Source organism: Juglans regia, chromosome 7 (assembly GCF_001411555.2).
Source record: "Juglans regia cultivar Chandler chromosome 7, Walnut 2.0, whole genome shotgun sequence".
NCBI lineage: Eukaryota > Viridiplantae > Streptophyta > Magnoliopsida > Fagales > Juglandaceae > Juglans > Juglans regia.
The window spans coordinates 22129265-22154143 of record NC_049907.1 but is presented as its reverse complement, the minus strand read 5'-3'; the positions used below and the strand labels follow the sequence as shown (position 1 = coordinate 22154143).

Genomic DNA, 24879 nt, shown 5'->3' with positions numbered 1-24879 from the left:
ATGGTATTTATCCCGATGTGATACTCTAATACGATATGAAGATACTGTCTCAGATTATGCTATGCCAAATATTTTTGAATAAGAATGTTTCTGAAACTTTCACTTTGATATTTTGACAAATGTTCTCATTCTGCATTTTGAAAAAATGTTTTATTTTGCATTCTAAACTATGTAAATGTTCATGTTTACATAGTAGCATATGTTCTCTACTTACTGAGTTGTTGATAACTCACCCCCTTATCTGCACAATATTTTTTAGATAATTTGAATTTTTCAGCTGATGATCAAAATTATAGAGCATGGGTGAGATGATCAAGGTTTTATCGTGTTCTAATAACTTGATATTTTGGGAGGTTAATTATATTGAGATAGCTGGTTTGAAACAATAATTTTTATATGGCATCAAGAATATGGAGTCATAAATATATTGTTGGAATGTGAGTTTAAGTGACGGGAATTAACTCTTCGCCCCCTGCCCTGCCCCCGCTCAACCCAATGACCCATTGGGTCGATAAAATTTATTTGGATCTAAAATTTATTTTAAACCCAAATTATAATATAATTTAAATTATAAATTAAAATTTATAATTCAAAAAAAAAAATAGAAACTCATTAGAATTGTATTCTAGATTGTCTTGACCTCCTAAGCCTACCTTTATATAGGAGGCCAAAGTAATATAATAATCAAATTTAAACAATGTAAGACTTATTGTTATGGGATGGGTGCAGAGCGGGGTGCGAGGAGTGGCCCGGCTCAGCCCGCCCTTGCCCCCACTAATGGTCTACCATGTAGGCTTGGCGAATAGGAGCGGACCCCCACTGCCCACCCCTACCTATGGGACCGGGGCATTACAGTTGGTATCAGAGTCAGGTTTGAGATTTTACAGACTTTATTGGTTGAGTTTTGGAAATCTGAGGTTTAGGAATTTTGCATACTTGAAAGATGATTTTGATGGGATCTGAGGTCTTAAATTTTGTAGATTTTAAGAAATGATTTTCTTGATATTTGGAGTTTTAGATCTTGTAGGCTTACCTTGTGGGCTGTAGAAAATGATTTTTTATAAGAGTTAAGGTTTAGATTTTGAAGGTGTACATAAGCATATTCGAAAGCCGGGTTTAAGGTTTTATAGGCTTTAATAGATGAGGTTTTGGATTTCTGAAGACTTTATTAAATAATTTCATATTTGAATGTTAGAATTCTTCATACATCAAGAGATAATTCTATTAATATTTAAGTTTGAGATTCTGCAAACATCAATATAGTGGTTTTAGATTTTGAGAATTTCAAGAAATAATTTTCAGATTTGTTGTTTGGGAGACATCGAGAGATCTAAAGTGTTAGAATTTTACGGCGTTAAGAAAAGATTTTGGATAAAGGTCAAGTTTTAGCTAGGATATGTGTATTTTATTTTCACAATATTTTTCAGATAATTTTAATTTTTGAGTAGAAAACAAGATTATAGAGAATAGGTGAGACAATTACTTTAGATCTCAACTCAAATTAATTATTTTGATTTTCCTTCTTTATTTTTAAATTTTAGTTTTGAAAGTAAACTAAGCCTTAGTCGAAGCATATACGTTTTTTTTCTTTCTTTTTTTTTTTATTTTTTTTATTTTTATTTTTATTTTTTTGGAATTGCAAATTTGTGAAGGAAGAAAGAATCATCAGATATCCAAAACGAAAGGCATTCATAAGCTTGCTCGATCACTGGAGAAATCTCGTCCTCGATCTTCAGATTCTTGCTTTTACAGAATCTCTCTCAATGTTCACTCCCAATCTCACGTATTCATCCTCCGTCTCCACTGTCACTTTCTCCCAATCCGACCATCAATACCCGATAAATGCCTCTCTACTTCTCAATCCAAATCTTCTCAACAGAACTCCACATCAAAGAAGCCTATCCCACGTATCGGCTTCCCTCACCACTCCGTTCGCCCGTCTGGGAACCAAAGTTTCCAACTTTAGCAAAATCCACGGCTACCCGGTTGGCCTTTCTTTTCAGATTCAAAGTTCAACCACCAAGATTGGCAATTCGAGCAGTCTCTCTGCAAAACCTTGTGAGCTTTCTTCAAAACCCAGATCCCAAGTCTCCAGAGCAGCATCAGAAGCCAATTCTGGAGGTGAAAGTGCTGCCTCCGACCCCAAGACCAATAACAAGACCCTGCGGCTAGGACTTGTGTTTGGTCTATGGTACTTTCAGAACATTGTCTTCAACATCTACAACAAGAAAGTACTGAATCTTTTTCCATTCCCATGGCTTCTTGCCTCGTTTCAACTCTTTGTCGGGTCTGTCTGTATGTTCATGCTCTGGTCTTTAAAGCTCCAACCTCGCCCAAAGATTTCAAAGCCATTCCTCATTGCCCTACTCGGACCTGCACTTTTCCACACCATAGGCCACATCTCAGCCTGTGTTTCATTCTCTAAGGTAGCTGTTTCTTTCACCCATGTCATCAAATCCTCGGAGCCTGTATTCTCGGTCGTGTTCTCGTCTTTCCTTGGCAATACGTACCCTTTCCAGGTCTGGCTCTCAATCCTCCCAATTGTTCTTGGTTGCGCCTTAGCTGCCATCACCGAAGTGTCTTTCAATTTCCAAGGCTTGTGGGGTGCTTTGATTAGCAACGTAGGGTTTGTATTGAGGAACATCTATTCTAAACGCAGCTTGCAAAGCTTCAAGGAGGTTAATGGGCTGAATTTGTATGGTTGGATAACTATTATTTCGTTGCTGTATCTATTTCCAGTGGCAATCTTTGTTGAAGGGTCTCAATGGGTACAAGGGTACCATCAAGCAATTCAAGCCATAGGCAAACCATCTATATTTTACATATGGGTTTTGCTGTCTGGTGTCTTTTACCATCTCTATAACCAATCTTCTTACCAAGCATTAGATGAAATCAGCCCCTTGACATTCTCTGTTGGGAACACAATGAAACGGGTGGTGGTGATTGTATCTACTGTTTTGGTGTTCAGGAATCCGGTTAGGCCTATGAATGCACTTGGATCCGCCATTGCCATATTTGGGACTTTCTTGTATTCTCAGGTAACAGCAGCTTCAAAGAAGAGTGGAGGTGAAAAGGAGGATGGAAAGCAATCCTGATGGTCTTTTCCTCCACTCGACGCACACAATATCTTGTCAGTGTTCCTACTGTACATGTGTGAATTACTAACTAGCTTGAGTCGATCCCTGAACAAATTACCTGCAATTATGATTAGTTTTTGGAGGAGAGAATTGGAAAACAGAGTGGGATGTGTGGCCGCTCCTAAAATATTTTCTTGATTACAATAGTTAGGAAGGCTTTTTCTAGCTTTCTTAGTGGTAAGTAATCACAATTTCAGAACTTGTATTACATTCTGGAACCTCAAAAGTTGACTAGAAAATAGATTGAGATTAATGTCTAAGATAGGCCTTTTCATGTTTCTTAGTTGTTGGTTAAAACGCGATTTGGGAACAGATTTTTAGTACATTGAAGTGGAGTATTTGTTTCTTGTTGCAACATCAAGGACTTTTCATGTGTTTCAGTTTAATATTATGGTGATCGAAAAATTTCTCTCTGGTTTATGTTTGAGTCCCAATTTAACTACTTTACTCTTTTACTCTTTTTAAAAGAAAAATGATATTTACAGTCTTAAAAAATGTACAAATCGCTTGTACTTCCTTTAAAAAAAATAGTTAAATCTAAGATTCATATAAAAAAAATTATATTTTAATAGTCGACCCAATTTTTTTTGAATGGAGTGCATGGCTAACATATCTTAAAATTGTATGTAGTATTACTCTTTTTTAAATGAACAAGCCCTGATGCAATAGATGGAATATTTAGATTTTTTAAGTAGTTTAATATTTCAATCACTTAAAATGTATTGTCAGCGGGCGTGATTAAAATATGATAAAATCTTAGTTGAAAAACAATATTTCTCTAACCATTAACCAATACTTCGAGATCTACTCGAACTTTCATTTTAGGTTGTGTTTGGATGTTGAAGTGAGTTGAGTTGAGTTGAGTTGAGATGATAAAATATTGTTAGAATGTTATTTTTTAATATTATTATTATTTTAAGATTTGAAAAAATTGAATTGTTTATTATATTTTATATTGAAATTTGAAAAAGTTGTAATGATGAGTTGAGATGAGTTGAGACTATTTGAGGAACCAAACAAAGCCCCTAGCTCAAATTATAAACAACATTATTATTTGGTAGGAGGTTATGACATCAACTGGGTATGGTATATAATTGTTGATCAAAGTTTCAAATTTATTGGAATTATTAAAGAAATATATTTATTTAACAAAATTTAAAATAATAATATTTCATTGAGAAGTTGATTTAACTGGGCTAAATAGGGAGGCATCCTGGGTTGAGCTAAAAAGCTCGCACCAAGCACAAAGGCCAGATGAACTCCTGAGCATTAAAGGCCTTACACAGACTGCAGTCCTTATTGATAGTGGGTAGCCCACCTGGAGCCCAAGATGAAACCTCGACAAGATAAAAGTTTGGACTAAAAGGACTACCTGAGGGAGATCGCAAAAGATAACCCAACTGCGTACTCCATGAAGATTATGTACCATTATCCTCGGGAGAAGATATATTTACAATTTTAGAATTTGTAAATCTTATCATCTATTTAAAAAAAGTGGTTAAATCTGAAATTTATATATAAAAAATTATTTTTTAATAATAAATTTTAGTTTTTTTAAATAGAGTGCATGAGTCTTAAGTTATATTTTGATATTGAGATGATCTCAAATGATCTGTAAATAGTAACGAATAAATAATAAAAAAGTAATGACTAGTAATAAAAAAAATAATGAATAGTAATGAGTTAGTTTGATGTGAGATCACCTTACTAACTAAACATAACCTAAGACACACCCTATAATCCTTCAATACCCAATAGTTACGTTATGATACTGTTATGTATTACACAAATGATAAATGATTTGTATGAGTCTCAAATAGATTAATCTCACATAAAGTTTTGTAAAAAAGTGAACCTCACTTAAAAAAAATAAAAATTTATTAGTATGATCCACTTTTCTATAAAGAAAAAACTTGTACGATACTTGTCTATTTGTGTTTTGTACCTAGCATTACTTTTCTTTCTTTCTTTTACTTTCTCTTCCACTTGGTCTACACGCGAAATTGGAGTCCTAAATTGACAGTTAAACACGTTGAATGAATTTGATTTTGTGCTAATTATGATTAATTTCAATAGAATAACGATACACTTACAATGCTTGATAACTTTATTACAACCCAAATCAACCAAAGCAAAGCAAAGCATGCCACTTTATTAAAAAAAAAAAAAATTATTCTATTCAAGAGCCTTACACCATGCACTTATTGAAGGAAAAAAAAAAAAGAGATTTGTGATATATGGTTATTGAGTATAATTTTTCTATTAAAAATGGCTTTCAATTCTTCAAAATCACTCTTCATTAAGAGTAATCTAGAGATGTAAGAAAGTTGTAAGAGGGATTTATAGTCTAACATAATTTATAAGTTTGTTTATATAACCAATGAGGATTAAGGATGATCGGATGGATTAGCAGAATTATTTAAAAATTTAAAAAATTTATTTTAATATAATTGTCTATAATACTTAAATAAATCATGATTGCTAATCGCGAATTCTGCTGCATTTTTCAATCTTTTATATTCAAGGGGCTCTCTCGCTTGATTGGTTGTTTAGAGTAACTACAGCTCAATGAGGGTCAGCTATTATTTATTTATTTTAGTAAAGAAATGGTCCCACTTCCAACGAGGAGACGACAAAACCCAGTTAAATAGGGTAAAAACGCGTTTTATGGCAACAATTAATGTTGAGTGCCGTGATCGTTTTCATCCAATTAGCACTATTAATATTTGAGTAATACTATATACAATTACAGAATACGTAAACGTCGTGCAGTCATTTTAAAAAAGAGTAGAGTTTATTATTAAAAAATTAATTTCTTTTCATGTGGATTCCATATTTATTTATTTATTATTTTAAAATAATTACACGATACTTGTATACTTACGACTGCAAGTATCATTTCTCTTAATATTTATTTGCACTTCCCTTTACTTTACTTTATTTTATTTTATTTTATTTATTTACTTTTGTTTGAGCAAAGAGGTATTGTAGTTCTTCTACACAATCACCGCCTATACCGCAACCTCCACACACCTACTGATATGTCATTTATATATTTTTTTAATTAAAACTTGCGTTTTGAATTTGGGATACAAAATCTCTCACCCCTCGTTCCCCCAACCCCCACCCCATTGTCATTCTCCATGACTTCGCCCATCTGCCCGATTGGTTATGCTTCCAACATCATCACCAGTCGTCTTCTACTTCTGCCAGCCAAAAGGTACTATTTTCTCTTTCACTTTCTCTCTCATTTTTTTGATTTCTAGGGTTCCAATTGATTGAGAATTGAGAATCTCTACCACTTTTTTAAATCTGTTGTGTTGTTGGAGGTAGTGCTCCTTTTATTTTTGTTTCACTTTATCTGTTGACTTGTTGGGTTTGTTTAAAAGTCGATCAAGTCTAAGATCTGTCATATTTTGAGAGAGTGGGTTTGTTTTACATGTATTTCTCTTTATCTTTTCTATTGTTTTTTTTTTTTTATTTGAGATCATCATTTGATGCTTTCCCAAGCGAATGGGAATGGAAAACACTTTTTCGTCTCATTTATAGTTTACTCTGCAATAGATTTGTTGAAAAACTGGCAGCTTCTTCCAAAGACATGTAAAACCCAAGTCCTATGAGTTTTATCTTTTATTTTGGTTTTGCAAACAACGAAATAGTAACAAGAATTTTGATCCAACAGTATTTCTAGTAACCAAATTTAAGATGTATCAAAAACTTTAGAATGTGGATGACTTCTGGATTGTAAAATCTGCATGAAAATTCTTTAGACTGTTTGATGGGCAATAGGCAAATTCTAGACAAGTTCAGATGTGAGGGATTCATGCCATGGGAAAAAAAAACAGTGTTTTTAGTAACTAAGTTCAGATGTAATAATCTAGATCGTCATGATGAAAAGTTATCAAAACAGGACTGGACCTAGTTTGGAAACAAAGCTAATCGTCTTTGAATATTAATCTTTGGACTGTTTGAGAAGAGTGTAGTTGAAGTGAAGTTTTCAACCCCAAAGAAGCTGAATGATATACTAGTTAATTTCCAAATCATCAGTTAGACTAGTTGCTGAATTTTTTTTTATTCATTTTTTTTTACACTGTGATTAAAATCTAATTTGAGCCTTTTGTTGAATGCGACATTAATTGTATACTGTTGTACGTATGAGTAGGTTTGTTGTTGATATTAATTGTTGTTCTCAAAGAAATGGTTAGTTAGTTTTACGTATAAAGCAACATGCATTTACATAGCTAACGAAGTTAGTTTGACTTATGTTGAGTTATCATTTTATTTTTAATTTATTTGTACAGTTATAAATACCAACATTTTATTTGATTTTTTCAAGCTGTTAGTTAGTGTTATGTTTAGTTATCTAAAGTTTGAATTATTGGTACAAGTATAAACCACATAATGGGCTGCATTATGAGTATGTGTTTGTCAAATCAGATATGTGCATGCAAAGGATTGATGCTTTCAGCATGTAGAAAGGAAGATTGGGAGCCCATTATGTGTATATGCGTTTATAGTCTAACATGATTTATAAGTTTGTTTATATAACCAATGAGGATTAAGGATGATCGGATGGATTAGCAGAATTATTTAAAAATTTATTTTAATATAATTGTCTATAATACTTAAATAAATCATGACTGCTACTCGCGAATTCTGCTGCATTTTTCATGGTTCAATCTTTTATATTCAAGGGGCTCTCTCGCTTTTGGTTGTTTGGAGTAACTATAGCTCAATGAGTGTCATCTATTATTTATTTATTTTAGTAAATAAATGGTCCCACTTCCAACGAGGAGACGACAAAACCCAGTTACATAGGGTAAAAACGCGTTTATGGCAACAATTAATGTTGAGTGTCGTGATCGTTTTCATCCAATTAGCACTATTAATATTTATTTGCACTTCCTTTTGTTTTATTTTATTTATTTACTTTTGTTTGAGCAAAGAGGCATTGCAATATTTGTGCTAATTGTCCCTTTTAGATGCTCTTAACAGTATGTAATTTGAAAAATGATGCTTGCAATCGTGAGTGTGTAAGTGTCGTACAGTCGTTTTAAAAAAAATAAATAAATATAAGACTCACATGAAAATAAATTAATTTTTTAATAGTAGATCTCACTCTTTTTCAAAACAACTGCACGTCGTTTATGCATTCCATGACTGTATGTAGCATTACTCATATAACCCATTTTGTTTGACCTTTCTTCCACTTCTCAATTATTTTTCAACCACTCAAGAGTCTCTTTTGTTTTTTTCCCCAATTGCCTTTTGAAAAGCTTAATAAGCCTACTTATGATGGCAAGGAGGGATAAAAAATTCTCCACAGTTATTAGGGTTGGGCAAAATTTCATAACTCCTACCCCGTCCAACACTCACTTGGTTAGAGTCAAAAAAATTAAATTTTGGAGTTGGAGTTGAAGTTGAAGTTCGAAGTTGAACAAGATTCTGAACTATTGACTCCAACACTGATAGTTATACTTAATATATTTTATATTACAACAAAAATGATAGTAGGCCGAGTAGCCTAATGGTTGGGGCGGTTTTTGATAACTCCATGAATGGAGTGCGCGTGCTGTCGAGACTCGAGAGAGAGAAGAACAGGGTGCTGTCGCTCGAGAGAAGAATTGGGTGCAACGAAGATGGTGGCTGAACTGATACCGACAGCGGTGCTATACATGAGGCTTTGTGTGTAGTGGTTGTGTTCAAGAGAGAGGTGAGATAGGTTTCGTTAGGTCGAGAAAACAGATGAGAAAGAACAGATTTATGGTTTGAGCTCCGCTCTGTGTGTGGTGAGGGAGCTCGAGACAAAGGAAAACACGACGGATCTAGGTGGCCTTCCTCACTGTGGGTCTCGGGTAGGTTGTGTTGTTCGTGGCTAGCGTTTGACGTAGGGAGTGCCCAATCGGCACTGTCTATGTGTGAAGGTGGTCTTGGTAGTGCTAAGTGGCGCTTGAGGGTGAAGGAGGTCCGATCAGGGCTGGACAGCACTTCTCAAAACTTCTTCTTCAGATCTGATTGGTGGTGCTAAGAAATTTCTTAGTCTTTATTTGGATGTTGTTTGGGTGATGGAAAAGTGCAAGTGGGAGAGAAAAGGAAAAAAAAAAAAAACCAACTCCGAATAGGCTTCGACTCTTCTCGGAGTTAGAAGTCGAAGTTGAGGAATCCGACTTTGCTGAACTCGTAGCCCCTTAACATTATCTTGCTTGCTACATAGATTTTTATCGGAATTTTAAGTTTTAGAGTTACTAAATTAACTCCAAAATGTATAATATGGGAAGATAGTACTATAAAATATATTATTTATAAAAAAATTATGTGCAGTTATTTTTATGTATTTTTTTAGACACTTCAATAATGTGATTGGCTGTATCATATTTTTTAATATAAAATAATTATTTTGATCAATTATATTAATAGAATACGCAAAAAATGCATAAAAATAATTGTACGTAATATAACTCATTTATTTATAATCATCCTATTTAATCTATTAAGCTACATTAAATATTCAATAAACAATACAGCACCTATTTGTCACTCTAGTCCTCAGCGTTAAAACTCTAGAGCATTTAAGTCCTATATTTTATAGTTTTCACAATATATAAACCTCACAATAATCAGTTTTGTCAATAAGTAATGTGGATCTAATTATAAAAATTATTTGGGTTGAAGTAGATTTTTTTTTTCAACCCTTTTTTAAAAAATAATTATTGACACTCAAATATAAGAGAAGGGTAGGGTTCATATACATTAACCCTATTATAATCAATTTTCTATATAAATAGAACAAAGAAAGAATAATGATACACGTATAATCTTATTTATAAATTTTTTATACGATTATATTTTAAAATAAAAATATTTACTTAGTAATTCTTTTTTTATTTAACAAACCCATGGAGGAACTGTGAAGGAAAACGGTTTGAGTTTCAACGAGTAAACTAATGAAGTACAATTGGGAGTCGTAACTCAAAATGATACTCTATGCACTATAACAAAATTATTTATTTATTATTAGTTATTTTTTATAAAAATAATTATATCTAGACCAATTGAGTCTATTTCAATATTTTAAATTCCGTACCATATTATTTGGTATGGTAAGTATTGGGATAATGAATATGAATTATATATATTTCGTACCATGTCAAATATCGGCGGTATTGGTACGTTTCAGTCAATACATACAAGTTTTCAGTGTACCGACTGCCGGCTAGTTTCGGTGTACCGGTCAAAATTATTTTTTTATAATTAATGCAAGAATTTTGACTTTTTCATAATTTTTACCCAAATTTTCACATGAAGATTATTTTCTTAACTTTTTTTAATCTCGCTTTCTCGAAAACTGAAAATCAAATTCCTACTTTCATTTTCGTGATAAAAATGAGTAATTATTTTTTTAAATAGTTGAATTGAGAACTTAGAAGTATTATTGAGTTTTATAAATATATATTTTAATTTTTTAAGACTTGCATTAATGTTATTTTGAAATATAATTTATATATATAATTAATTTATTATATATAGACTATCCCAAAATGATATCCAAAATAATATCGATATCGAAATTTTTCATTTTAGTGTCTTAACCGAAACAACTATTGAAATGGTATTCAAAACTTTAATTTATTCTCATTATAAATATTTTTTTTATCACCAATAACACGTCATAAATGTCAATTATAGTCTATCTCAATTGGTTTTCATTTTCTTTTTAACTTTCTTGGATTTGATCTTGGTCAATATCGAATTGAACCAAAGCAGACTGAATGCACTTTTTATTAAATTCAACATGCTTTAGCGTGCTAGTTTGGATCTCAAATTTATCTAAATTCATCTTAATTTATTATTATAAATTTTTTAAATTTTAATATAAAATATAATAAATAATTCAATTTTTTTAAATCTTAAAATAGTAATAATATTAAAAAATAATATTTTAATAATATTTAATCATTTCAACTTAATTCAGTTCAATATTCAAATGTAGCCGTATATGATTTCAGTTCAAACTTCAAATCTCCTAACTACTATAACGAAAACCAAATTGGATTGGAAGTGCTCTCGTAGATGAGGTTTGGATAATGAAATAAGATGAGATGATTTTAAATAAAAGTTAAAAGTTGAATAAAATATTATTAAAATATTATTTTTTAATATTATTATTATTTTAGAAATTAAAAAAGTTGAATTATTTATTATATTTTATATAAAAATTTTAAAAAATTATAATGATAAAATAAGATAATTTTTTTTTTATAATTTTAAATACGATTGTAAGATACATAAATCTTGCGTACTTCTTTTAAAAACAATATACCTATAATTAAAATGTAAGCTTTTAGTTATTGGATCCTCAATCGGTCAAGTACTTTTCATGCAAAATAAAGTGCTCTCTAATTTACTTTTGTGCTTTTCTGGTAATAACAGAACATGGTGGGATCAAAGAGAATTTTTATTGGCAGCCGGCCCTAGTTTAGAAAGAGACTCCTAATTCTCTCTAGAAACTACCATCAAATCAAAACTTGTGCAGAACCTTACTCCTTCATCTTCTTTTTACTTTTCTTCTTTTGATTGTCTTTTCAGGACTAATATATGACGAAAGGCCGATCTGTTACTTTCCGGCATCCGACGACCACTACGTGCCCTACCACAGGTGTCTCAAGGCGTCGATTGTTCAAACAAGTGAATAATTTTGCCAAACGGCGCTGCGCGTGAACCACAGGCTCGGCTCAAAGTGGATGCTTGAAATCCACGCGCCACCGTTAAGGGTGCTCTTTTGTCGCCATGCGCGGCTTTTCTAGATCCAAGACCACTGGTTATTTCAGACTTGACTAATCGCCATACTCCCATGGTGACGCGTGGCTCTCATGTGCCACCATAGTCTTATCTATTATTAATTGTAATATCCGTTATTATAAATGCAGTATGTTTAAAAAATAGAAAGAAAATGAAAATGACAAGGATCAGCTTGTCATGTGATGGTCTGTTACAAATGTCTCAACTCTCGTACTCTAATCGGTTGGGCCGTTCCAAATATCCTGCTACTACTTATCTTTAAAGGTTCAATTAAAGGTTCAATTCTTTGTATTTGTTCTACTAGGCCTATAACCCGAGCTCAAAACACTGGGTATGTGCCCGACCTGACTCGAGAATATCCAATTAAGGCGCCAAACTGGCCTAATCCAATCTATCAAAATACAAGCGGGTCGAACCCGTATGGCCAGACTGATCTTAAAAATAAAAATGAAAAATTCCCCACTTTCTTCTTCATTGGCAGAGGGAACTTTACACATTCTTCCAAATCTGGCCTTCATACTATAATGGATTGAAGCAAAAGAAATGAAACTAACTGGGAAGCAATTACAAAAAGAACTTCAAGGTTGGTTTAAAAAAAAAAAAAAAAGATTTTATCAAAAAATCGGGAGGCCACCAACAAAAACCAGCAAGATTTTTTGAAGCGTGAACAACTAGAATGCTTTATAAGTGTGGACAAGATCAAAATGCTTAGTAGCTAGCATTTTGAATTGTCAAAAAAACTAGAAAGATTTTCTAAAGAAATGATTATTTAAACCTTTGAAAGAAGAGGAAACTATGGAAGATTGAACATGCAAAATGAACAAAAATGGCCAGCTTTCAAACGAGTAGACCCACTAATTATCCTCTGATTTCAAAGCCCATTTCAACGAAGAATGAACATCAACAATCACTAAATAAAAAACCCATCATTGTTGGGTTGATGATGCATCTTCAGGCAGGCCGCATGTAAATAACCGAGCAGCATCAACTAGTTTCCCTCAAAGAATAGCAATTTCACGAAGACCCAAGGGAGAAGAACAATAAACAATAAAGAAGTTCAGAGATAAGCTACGAAACACCTTACAGAGAAGAAAAAATATAAATTTCGTTTCTGGTGATCGGTTTCAACCGATAGATGATTAAATGAACCCGTTATGGGTTTTGACCCGTTGAACACCATTTTAGTTGGGTGGGCCCATGTCGGGCCTTTCGGTTTGATCAGGCCAAGCCCTCTTTTGCATAGCTCTATGTCCTACCGTGATTAGAAGGGGACATTATCTCTTGTATGAAAAATATTTTAGTTATAAAAAGATTATACGAAAAAAATTATGAATTGATGTGGTACGTCAGATTATAAAATTATTTTTATTATAAAGTAAATCTAACAAATTCTATAAAATTACGTAAGTTTATTAGTTTATTTTTATATAATTTCTTTGTATCTGTAACAATTCTTTTTAGAAGAAGACTCTTTAAAGGTTTTGTTCAAATTTGACGATTTTAAATAGAAAATAGATAAATACATAATGTGTGTGTTTGATAATGTATTCTAGAGTTAAATAAAAAATTAGTTCCCCTCCCCCAAACTAAAAAAAAAAAAAATTAGTTAAGGGGGGTCTTCCTCAAAATCAAATTACTTCTTGTATTTTTTTAATTAAATTTCTGATTCATTGTGAATCGAGGATCGAACAAATTAATTTCTTCATTAAAACTTCATTAGTAAAACGTTAATTATGCTGACATGGCATATCACATGGGACACGATGCATCGGAAAAATGAAGAAGGAAGAGAAACGATACAAATGGAATTGCAAATATACGAAACTATATATAAATTTATATAGCTAGACATACTTTTTTTATTATTACAAATTAGATTAATTTATAAATTTTATTTTTATAATTATTAGAAGGGCCGCCAACCGGAAGGAGGGAGGGAAAGCAGCCAACAGGAAAACAGAGAAGAGTTTGCACTTCATTTTCATTAGAAGGAAATAAAGTTAGGCATCTTTTAGATCTTAAATCAATTTTAACTCATCTCAATTTATTATTATAATTTTTTTAAATTTTAATATAAAATATAATAAATAATCTAATTTTTTTAAATTTTAAAATAATAATAATATTAAAAAATAATATTTTAATAATATTTTATCATTTCAATTCAACTCAACTTAACTTATTTCAATATTCAAATAAAAAATCTTCACAACCTTCTAACACTCCACATTCTACACTCTACATTATTTTTAATTTTTATTATTTGTTTATTAAATATTTATTATATAAATAATAAATAAATAATTTGAAATAATTTAAAAAGAATAAATTTAAAAAAAAATAAAAATTTAAAAAATATAAAAAAATATGTAGTGTTAAAAGATTGCGTAACAAATCTCATATTCAAATACTGCCTAGACGCACCGTCAGCAGGGAGTATGTAATGGTCAGCGCCGCATAAACGCGGTTTCGGCTAAAGCTATTGTCCAGCTGTCTCTTATGCTGGCGGCCCCCACCGCCAATTCAAATCCAGCTACTCTTCTCTGTCCGGGCCTCCACCAGTCCACCCTATTCCCAATTTTTTTTTTTTTTTAAAATTTTTGTTTTAAATTTTTTGTTTTTGTTTTAAAAACATCCTAGTATCATTTACTTCTCTCTTTAGCTCTTTAGTATCTCACTTTTCTTTTCCTCCACGCGAGGGAAATAGAATTACAGGTTAAAAATAAAAAAAATTAACAACTTTACTAATAGACATGTATATAATTTATTTTCTCTTTAAACATATTAATAAATATTCATTTATTTTATATTTATAAAAAAAATTTATAATCTGATGTACTATATCAAATTAAGTAAATTTATTTATTTTTATAAATAATTATATTTGAAATCATTTACACCACACCATACACATAATATAATTAATTTAAAAAATAAAATTTGAATTTTAAATCTTATGAATTAAATTATGCCATTAAATGTTATGTGGTGTAAAGAATTTCAAAGAACATAAGGCTTCGTTTGGTTAGTTAACTACTCTCAACTCATCTCAATTCATTATTACAACTTTTATAAATTCCAACACAAAATATAATAAACAATTCAACTTTTTCAAATTCTAAAATAATAATAATATTAAAAAATAATATTCTAATAATATTTTATCATCTCAACTCAATTCACTTTAATATCCAAATACAACCTTAATATTCTTTTACTTCATACACAAAGTCTTCGCCCATATAAAAAACTAATGTATGATTTTGCCTAATGAACTAAAATAAAATTAAAAGATTAGAATATATGAATTATGATAATCATGAGAACAAAGAATGTCACCGATATTTTGCATTAAAACTTATTAATAAGTTTAGGAATTTCCTTTTATAACTTACTAATAAGTTTAGTAATTTCCTTTGGGATTGAACCGCGCCAGATTACTTAGTAACTTCCTTAATAATTTCCTTAGTAATTTATTTGAGAATGGACCGCGTCAGTTTAATAAATTCAGTAATTTCCTTGGTAACTTATTAATAAGTCAATGTCACACAATATAAGGCTAGCAATAATTACTCGCGCCGGATTAGCGATATCTTAGCTAAAATAGATATGTGTTAGAGGGAAATATATATATATATATATATATATATATAAGTATAAAAAAATTGATATAAAATGAGTATTATAATATTTATTATTTATTTAATATTATTCAAAATATTTATATAATTATTAGTAAATATTATAAAACTTTTCAACATACCTTAAATGTTACTAGCAATGATATATCCATAATTATTTTATTTCCGTAATTATTTTATATCCATAATTATTTTATAACTATTTTACAACTTATTTTAAAATTAATTAAGTCATTTTTACTGCATTCCTAAAATAACTTCAATTTTATAGAATTATTCTCATTTTTTAATAAAGTTATAAAATAATTATAAAACTCATTTTCCAATGCTAAATACTTATAATTATTAAAATAATTATTCTTCCCGAATACTAATGCTACGTTAACAAAGGAACCTTTTTTTAATTTTTTTTTCATGGTCTCGCTACTGGCATTAACAGAGTAATATCATTTCACATTAACAAAAGCATCTCCCGCAGCAGTCTCCTAAGAAAACTGACCGTGATTCATGAAGCCGTGACCCTTATACCCCACCTCCATGTCACTGTAGAGCTATTTCCGTCCTGCCCCAACCCTCTTGCCAAAAACTTAAAACACATTCTCCGAGACAACACTCGGTCGCTTGCTGCGCTTCTCTTCCGTCGTCTCCACAAACATCCCCCTCATCTTTCTCTCTCAAAATGGGTCCGCTGAGATCCCTGCCTCGTCTCACTGCCTTTATGTTCTCCGTTCTGATCACTCTTTCATCCTTCGCCACCGCCGATGACGCTGCTGTCATGTCCAAGCTCCTCGCTGCCCTCAAGCCCGCCCCGTCCGGCTGGTCCGCCACCACTAGCTGCTGCGACTGGAAGAACGTTAAATGCGATTCCAGCAACCGTGTAACCTCCATCAACTTGGCTTCTAAGTCGATCTCCGGCACTCTTCCCTCCGATCTCGGCTCTCTCACCCAGCTCACGTCTCTCTCTCTCCAACATAACTCCTTCTCCGGACCCCTACCCTCCCTTGCCAACCTCTCCTTCCTCGAACATGTCTACCTTGACCAAAACGATTTCACCTCCATCCCGCCCGACATCTTCCAAGGACTCACCAGTCTGCAGACGTTTAGCTTGGACGACAACTCAAATCTTCCAACCTGGACCATCCCCACCGAGTTGACTCAGGCGACTAGCCTGGTTACGTTTTACGCCAGCAATGCCAGTGTTTATGGGTCCTTGCCGGATATCTTTGCCTCCTTCCCTAGTTTGAGGGATCTACGGCTTTCTTACAACAATATTACTGGCCCTCTGCCCAAATCTTTTGGAGGGTCCGGGATTCGGAACCTCTGGCTCAACAACCAGCAAAACGGGATGTCTGGTACCATCGACGTTTTGTCTTCAATGACCCAATTGAGCCAGGTATGGTTGCAGAAGAACCAGTTCACGGGTCCGATCCCGGACTTGTCGAAATGCACAAGCTTGTTTGATCTTCAGCTCCGCGACAACCAGTTCACCGGCGTCATCCCAGCTTCATTGATGTCGATCTCCAGCTTAAAGAACATTTCTTTGTCTAACAATGAGCTCCAAGGTCCTCTCCCAGAGTTTCCGAACAGTGTGACGAGCACTATTGACGGTACCAATAGCTTCTGTAAGAATACTCCAGGGCTTTGTGATTCGCAAGTGACGACATTGCTCGAGGTTGCAGCGGCGTTGGGGTATCCGACAAAGCTAGCGAATGCTTGGCAAGATAACAACGCATGCGACGGTTGGAGTTTCATTACCTGCGATTCGCAGGGGAAGATTACCACTGTAAATTTCGCGAAGCAGGGTTTTTCTGGGACGATCTCACCGGCCTTTGGGAATCTGACATCGTTGAGGACATTGGCTCTGGCAAATAACGATTTGACCGGTTCGATACCGGATAAATTGGCCACCTTACCGGACCTTCAAGTTCTTGACGTTTCAAATAATAACCTAAATGGGTCTATTCCGAAGTTCGCATCGACGGTGAAGTTTACTTGGACAGGTAATCCGTTGCTTGGAACGACTACCCCGAGCTCTGGAAGTGGAGCCGGAACTCCTACGGACTCGAATAGCACAACACCGAGTGGTTCTCCGGCTGGAACGGCATCTGGCGGTACTCCGGTCTCACCCGGTATGATTGCTGGTATAGTTATTGCTGTGGTAATTTTCGTTGTGGCTGTATTGTTTGTTTCGATTAAATGTTATCTTGGTAAGCGGCATAGGAAATTTGGGAAGGTGGAGAATCCTGAAAATGGGGTGGAAGTTGTTAAGAATGGCATAATGGGTGGTGTGAACGGGTATGGAGGAGTGCCTAGTGAATTGCAAAGTCAGAGCAGTGGTGATCGTAGTGATCTTCATGTTTTCGAGGGTGGAAATGTAGCTATTTCGATCCAAGTTCTTAGACAAGTAACTAACAATTTTAGTGAAGAAAACATTTTGGGTAGGGGAGGATTTGGAGTTGTCTACAAGGGAGAATTGCATGATGGTACTAAGATCGCTGTCAAGAGGATGGAATCTGTGGCAGTGGGTACTAAAGGAATGAATGAGTTTCAGGCAGAGATTGCTGTCCTTACCAAAGTTAGGCATAGGCATCTGGTTGCTCTTTTAGGATACTGCGTTAATGGCAATGAGAGGCTTCTTGTGTACGAGTACATGCCTCAGGGGACTTTGACACAGCATTTGTTCGATTGGCTTGAGAATGGGTGCTCTCCTCTTACTTGGAAGCAAAGGGTTACAATAGCATTGGATGTGGCGCGTGGAGTGGAATATCTCCACAGCTTAGCTCAACAAAGTTTCATTCATAGAGATTTAAAGCCCTCTAACATACTTCTTGGGGATGATATGAGAGCCAAGGTTGCGGATTTTGGTTTGGTTAAGAATGCGCCTGATGGCAAGTACTCTGTCGAGACGCGGTTGGCAGGGACATTTGGTTATCTCGCACCTGAGTATGCAGGTAAGAAAAGATGGAGAATTTTATGTTTTTGTTTTAATTTACTTGCCAAAAAAAAATCATATTTACCAGCATTTTCTGGTAAAATTACCTGGGATGTGTAGCCATTTCACTCTTGTCCAATTTCTGTTTGATGCTTCTCAACTGGTAGAATTGTAATCAGTTTGTTTCCATTTTATTAACCAATTGTTTACATTAGGTAAGAAAGATGTTAGTTAAAAGTGCTACCTTCTTCTCGGCAACGCCCAAAATTCCCAAGAGGGAAGGAACGCAAATAGTATTTGTATGATCAGAATGATTGGAAATATTAGCTTCCAATGATAGCATTATATTTTCTTTGGAAACCTTAGTTCTCAATATAAAGTGCCACAGGGAGGATGAAATTTTGATCACTTGCATTTCGTTCACCAATAACTAGTTTTGCATTGTCATGTTGTCAAAACTGTATTCTCCAACCAAGTTCTTTGTTTGCCGATGAGGCTAGGTGTTATATATCTATACACAACAGCCTCTGGTATTTCCTCTGTAGGGGTGAACTTTTCTTTTTGTTTGCTTGTGTCGTAATGTTTTCTGTCGCGATGTTTTCCAGCTAATCATTACCAGTAATCCTTATTTCTGGAAAGTTACTATGAGCACGTCCATGGTTTTGAGTTAACTAATTTTTGTTGTGAATCATCCTTGTCTGCTTTGATGAACTCCACTAGTTTTAAGTTGCTCAGATTAGATACTTATAAATTGTTACAAAAGATTAAAATGAGTCTTCAAAAGGATATCATACATTTGATCCCCTTATATTTTCTTTGTTTGCCAACAGCTACTGGAAGAGTGACAACCAAAGTGGATGTATATGCATTTGGAGTGGTCTTGATGGAGCTGATTACTGGTAGAAGAGCCCTAGATGATACTGTGCCGGATGAGAGGTCTCATCTGGTCACGTGGTTCCGTAGGGTCCAAATCAACAAGGAGAACATCCCAAAGGCCATTGATCAAACTCTCAACCCTAACGAAGAGACCATGGAGAGCATATACAAAGTTGCTGAGCTGGCAGGACATTGCACTGCTCGCGAGCCATATCAAAGACCAGACATGGGCCACGCAGTCAACATCTTAAGTCCTCTTGTAGAGCAGTGGAAACCTACTTGTCACGAAGCAGAGGAGAGCTATGGCATTGATCTAGACATGAGCCTTCCTCAAGCATTGCAAAGATGGCAAGCGAATGAAGGTACTTCCACGATGTTCAACAATATATCTCAAACTCAATCAAGTATCCCCTCAAAACCTTCAGGGTTTGCAGACTCATTTGATTCAATGGATTGTCGATGAGTAAAAAAGAAAACAAAAATGCATAGCAAAAAATATTGAAACTGAAGAGGAAGAGGAAAAGTAGGGGCGAGCAAGATCTGAGAAAAAAATTGGCAGGTTGCAAAGGTGTTTGATCTAGTGGTTTACCAAAGTATGCCCCTCTTTTTGGTTTGTTTTGTTGTTCGTTATTTTCACAATCTATTGATTTTTAAAAGCTAACCAGTTAATATTTTGGTGATGGTCAGAGGTTGTATCTGAAATATAGGGGAAGGGTACAGATATGTATGATTTTTTTCATGAAGTTTTCAAACTATTTGTATGATCTTTGAACATGTGTTGGTGCGCGTACTATTTTTTTTCTTTTTCTCTTTTTCTTTTGCTTTTTATTTTTATAGAATGACTCTCTAATGTGTTAAACGGATCTCGATCTCTTCGAATTGGATGTCTTGACCAAGAAGTAATCTGAAAGATGCAGGGGACACAAAGTGTCTGCCATTCAAAACTCCCAAGAGTTTACGTTGACAGCAACCAAAAAGCTTTGCACAATTCTGATTTGTAGGCACCGAAGTTCTTTTTGGATGACTTTTGTGGTTTGATCCAGCATCAGGATTTTCTGTACCTGATTTTCAACTGGGACTCAATAGCAAACTTCCACCATAACTCATTGACACCTAAACTTCTTTTTCTTTTTCTTTTCTCAAAAATTGAATATGCTCGATATGATATCTGAAGTGGAAGGTGACTGACCGTTAAGATATAAAATAAATAATAGAAAATATATATATATTTTTTATCAATTTAAACTTTTAAGATAAGTGATAAATTCACATAATATCAGAGCAGAAGTTTTAAATTCGAATTCTGACTCTATACGCTATTCTATTTAATTAAATATTCTACGTGTTGGGTTGCCCGACGCCTATTGAGGAATAGTGTTGAAATATAAAATAAATAATAAAATTGATATCTTTTTATTTAATCTTTTATGACAAATGATGATTTTACATGATAGATCAATTTCTTTAAATCGAAGTACTTTTTCATGCTTAACACTTAAAACCTTGAATCCTATCAAATATTTGGTACACAAATGTTAAACTGGAATGATGGAAATGGAATCTGCAGGCAGAGAGAATTGGGTGGTGGGGTTGTTGCTGCTGCAAGTGAAATAGCACATGTGGGTGGTGTCACAAGAAAACAGCGTAGACAGTGGCGCATGTTAGGGTTTATATACGAATGAATATAGAAAAAGAGGGGCCTTTTTCTTTGCCTTATAGATGACTTTCGGAATGCTGCACATGCGGGGTGGGTATTATTAGATGAATTGATGCTTTAGATATGCAACCGCAACCGCAACCGAAATCAGAAAAAGAATCTGATTAATGCTGCACATGAAAACGACCCTGCTTTTTGGGTTGCAAAACCTTCTTTTGCTGATGAGTCTACAATACGCAATGCTTTTTTCCTTTTTCTTTGTTGAGGTTCGGTTCAAAAGTCAAGATTATTGGTGCCAACAAGATATGAGTACGAGCAATAAGCTCACATACGGCATCAACCATATATATAATATATATTAATCTCAATAACGCTAGGGTCTACATTTTAAAGTAAGAGAGATTGAGATATAACGTAGACTCTATAAAATTTGAGAACTATTATATACATAAAAAGATTATATAAAATAAACTCACAAACTGATGTAGATTCATAGAATCCGTTAGATTTATTTTATAATAAAAATAACTTTACAATCTGACATATTATATCAAACTATATTAATTTATATTTTATTTTTATATAATCAATTTGTAACTAAAGTATTTTTCATAAAATCTATAGATGTTCGTGTGATTTTCTTGAATAACATTAAATATAAAATCAATGATATGAGGCTCACATTATCTGTCTATCTATCTCTATCTATAATTGGTCAAGAAATCTAGAGATCTCTGTCTTGAAGTTATGATTGTAACACTTAATACCCAAAACTCGATACTTATATATTAATCTTATCCTCTATCAATTTTGAAGTCAAAACAAATGATAAAGGAACAAATCGGCATGAAAGTAGGTAGGTACAAAAACTGGTAGGTTGGAGGTATCAATGGAAAATGGATGACTGGTAAATTGTAAGTCTTGGTAAGTTTAATCTTTGAGTCTTGCTATACCCTACGAGAGTGTTGCCCGATGATGGATCCTAATAAGGCCATTTGATCTTTTTATTTATTTTTTATACCTTTACACATTTTAAAAAATATATCATAACATTATTAAAAAATACTTCCTTAAATATTAAATAATAATAATAAAAAATTTATCGAGACCTATTTATGGTACAAATAGCATTTTTCTTAATCTTTTGACCTTCATTGTAAACTTTTAATAAAAATATGAGCAGTGCTACACCCATTGAGCTCAAAAGGACAAAAGGGTCTCAAAGTCACAATTCCAAATATTTTAGGCAAAGGAAAAAATTACTATATCTTCCAATTGTACCGCTCAATTTGATTGCTTGATAATTAATTTTTTTTTTTTTACTTAATGATTAAGAAAGTGATTTTAAGAGTATTGGAATTAATATTATTTTTTTATTTTTTTAAAAATATTTAAATATATTAAAAAAACATGAAAAGAAAAATTATAAAAAAAATCAAAGAGTAATAAACGGTCAACTCAAACGGACTACTCTGGACGATAAAATTACCCGCCTCTTTAGGCAAAAACCAAATATTTCTCCACGTTCGTCCAATTCCAAATCTGCTACTAGCATCAGTCATAGGGATAGCATATAGACACACATCAATCAGGATACCAATATTTCCTTCCAAAACACAACCTAACTCATTGTAAAGTTGAATGATAAAAATGTAATATAGAGGTAGATATATATATTAAAACAAGCAAAAACTATATATAATATATATATGTGGAATTTAATAAGCTCATCACCTATCATATAATTGTCAATTGAGATTAAGCAAATGGCCGGCCTTGAATTCAAAAGCCTAACAATATCAAGCTCAACACCTTTCATAAGGATGTATATGTTTTTTTTTTTTTTTTTTGTATATGTCTCGCTATTTATGTATTTATAAATATCTGGCATGAACTGATTATACCAAACAGTCACTTGCTCTAGTACCGTAAGAGGGATCTTGATAAATAGTTCAAGCCAAGAATATAATCGTGCTATCTGATATCTTCCAGCTCCTTTGTTTGTTTACTTTTTTACTTTTTCAGCTGATGTTTTCTTTTGTTAAATATCTCTTTGTTTGGCGTTTTCTTACTAACTCATACACGTATGCATGCATGGATTTGAATATATAATTATAATGTATAGATTTGATCTGTAGGGCACGCAAAATGGTCGGCTGCAAGATTATTCAATAGCCGATCAATTAGGGCATTATTTTTACTTGTCTATCCGTGAATAATTAATTATAATATTTGAACATATCAGTGTTTGGTGGGACGCACGATTCAAATACATTAGCTTTCTTGGGCATTATATTATTGTTATTTCTCTATATATTAAACTTCAAAAACTGTGTTAAGGATGTGTTGCATGATCTACCAAAAGTCCTTTACTTGCAACAAATAAAGATGGTGGCCCAACGTGCCTGAGGCACTTTTGATACTTAAGTCAGTGATACGTGAAATGAATTATCATTAATATTCTGGTTCAATGAGTAGTTAGAGCATTACTATTAGTTTCTCATGCATATTTAAAATCACATCTTTTGAAGATTGATTTTGTATATCAAGAAAAATTTTTATATTGAATTATGCATCTTTCAACTACATAATAATAAAATATTATTATTTTTTAGTTTTTATTTTTTTTTAAATTATTATTTTTTATATATTTTACAATTAGCACTATATGCTCAAAAATACCAATTCCATATATCTAAATATTACCAATTTCATATATCAAAATGATCAATTTTATCAATAAATACTAATATATACTAAAAAACACTTTGTATCATTAACTTAATACAAATTTCATATATCAAAATCATCTTAATACAAATTCCACAAAGTTGATTTTAATGGGTAGGAGAGAGAAAAAATAGTAAAATAAGGTTTGGAGAGTGTTTGAAGAAACACTATTCATAGCTATGCAAAATTTTGAATATGCATAATCCTATGTAGACTATTTTAGAGAGATATTATGCAAATATGAAGATGAATATGAAGATGCATAAGTCAAATGCTAACATGTACCCATCACCTTCTTACTGTATATATAGGCGTAGTAGATTATCGATAAATACCAATGATGGTTATCCTGTTCGGTCTTATCTGCTCGTTGCTCTTATTACCTTATTCATTTGACGTGATACTCATCCTAGAGATGTAAGATTTATCCCAACTCCCTGGATTAAGTATCTGTTCTGTTATATTTGGCGATTACCGAATGGAGTCGTATTGGCTTCTATGATCTACTCAACGACCTCAATCTCGCTATCCATTGGGCTGGACCTCCAGACTGGGCCCGTTCCTTATGAAGGACTATAAAGGTTTCTCTAGTTACCCTGCTAATTCTCTTTGCGTGGGCGGAAGGAGAATTAAGCTATTGACAACGCGACCCCGCTTGTCGATTAACCTTCCCACAACTTGGGATATAGTGTCGTTGATAGTCTGTTGCACTGTCCCCACCTAGATGTGTAATTGTCTAGGCTTCGTTCATTCCATCGTGCAGACGTTAAGGTTATTAATGGGTAACTAACAAATGACCTTTTTGGGCAGGAATCTAGCAAACACCCCGCTTGACGATTCATTTCCCAGGGGCCTTGGAGATCTCAAAAGCCATCCATTTCTACAACACGCATCTCCCAGATTTAGTGAATCCCCCCTTTCCGTTACACTATCAGATTGTGTAATGATGTTGTTGTCAGCCCCCATTGATTTCTTTACTCGATCACGTAACCGTCGCTCTGCTACCCCTTCATACTCACATTTTTACTCTTTTTCCCTTTCTTTCTTTTATGTTTGTGTATTTTCGTGTTTTCCCTCTTCTTCTCTATTCTCTCGTCTTTCTTCTTT

General features: G+C 33.3%; 2 protein-coding genes across 2 annotated transcripts; both read left to right on the top strand.

Moving 5' to 3' along the window:
• Window positions 1–1667: 1667 nt before the first annotated feature.
• Window positions 1668–3557, top strand: LOC109008423 (xylulose 5-phosphate/phosphate translocator, chloroplastic-like). Its single transcript, XM_018988503.2, has one exon. The coding sequence runs from the start codon at window positions 1764–1766 to the stop codon at window positions 3093–3095; it is 1332 nt and encodes a 443-aa protein (XP_018844048.1). The 5' UTR covers window positions 1668–1763; the 3' UTR covers window positions 3096–3557.
• Window positions 3558–16098: 12541 nt separating this feature from the next.
• Window positions 16099–20159, top strand: LOC109008424 (receptor-like kinase TMK4). The gene is made up of 2 exons (XM_018988504.2): window positions 16099–18528; window positions 19340–20159. Exons 1-2 carry the CDS (start codon window positions 16257–16259, stop codon window positions 19846–19848), a joined length of 2781 nt encoding a protein of 926 aa, XP_018844049.1. The 5' UTR covers window positions 16099–16256; the 3' UTR covers window positions 19849–20159.
• Window positions 20160–24879: the final 4720 nt, after the last annotated feature.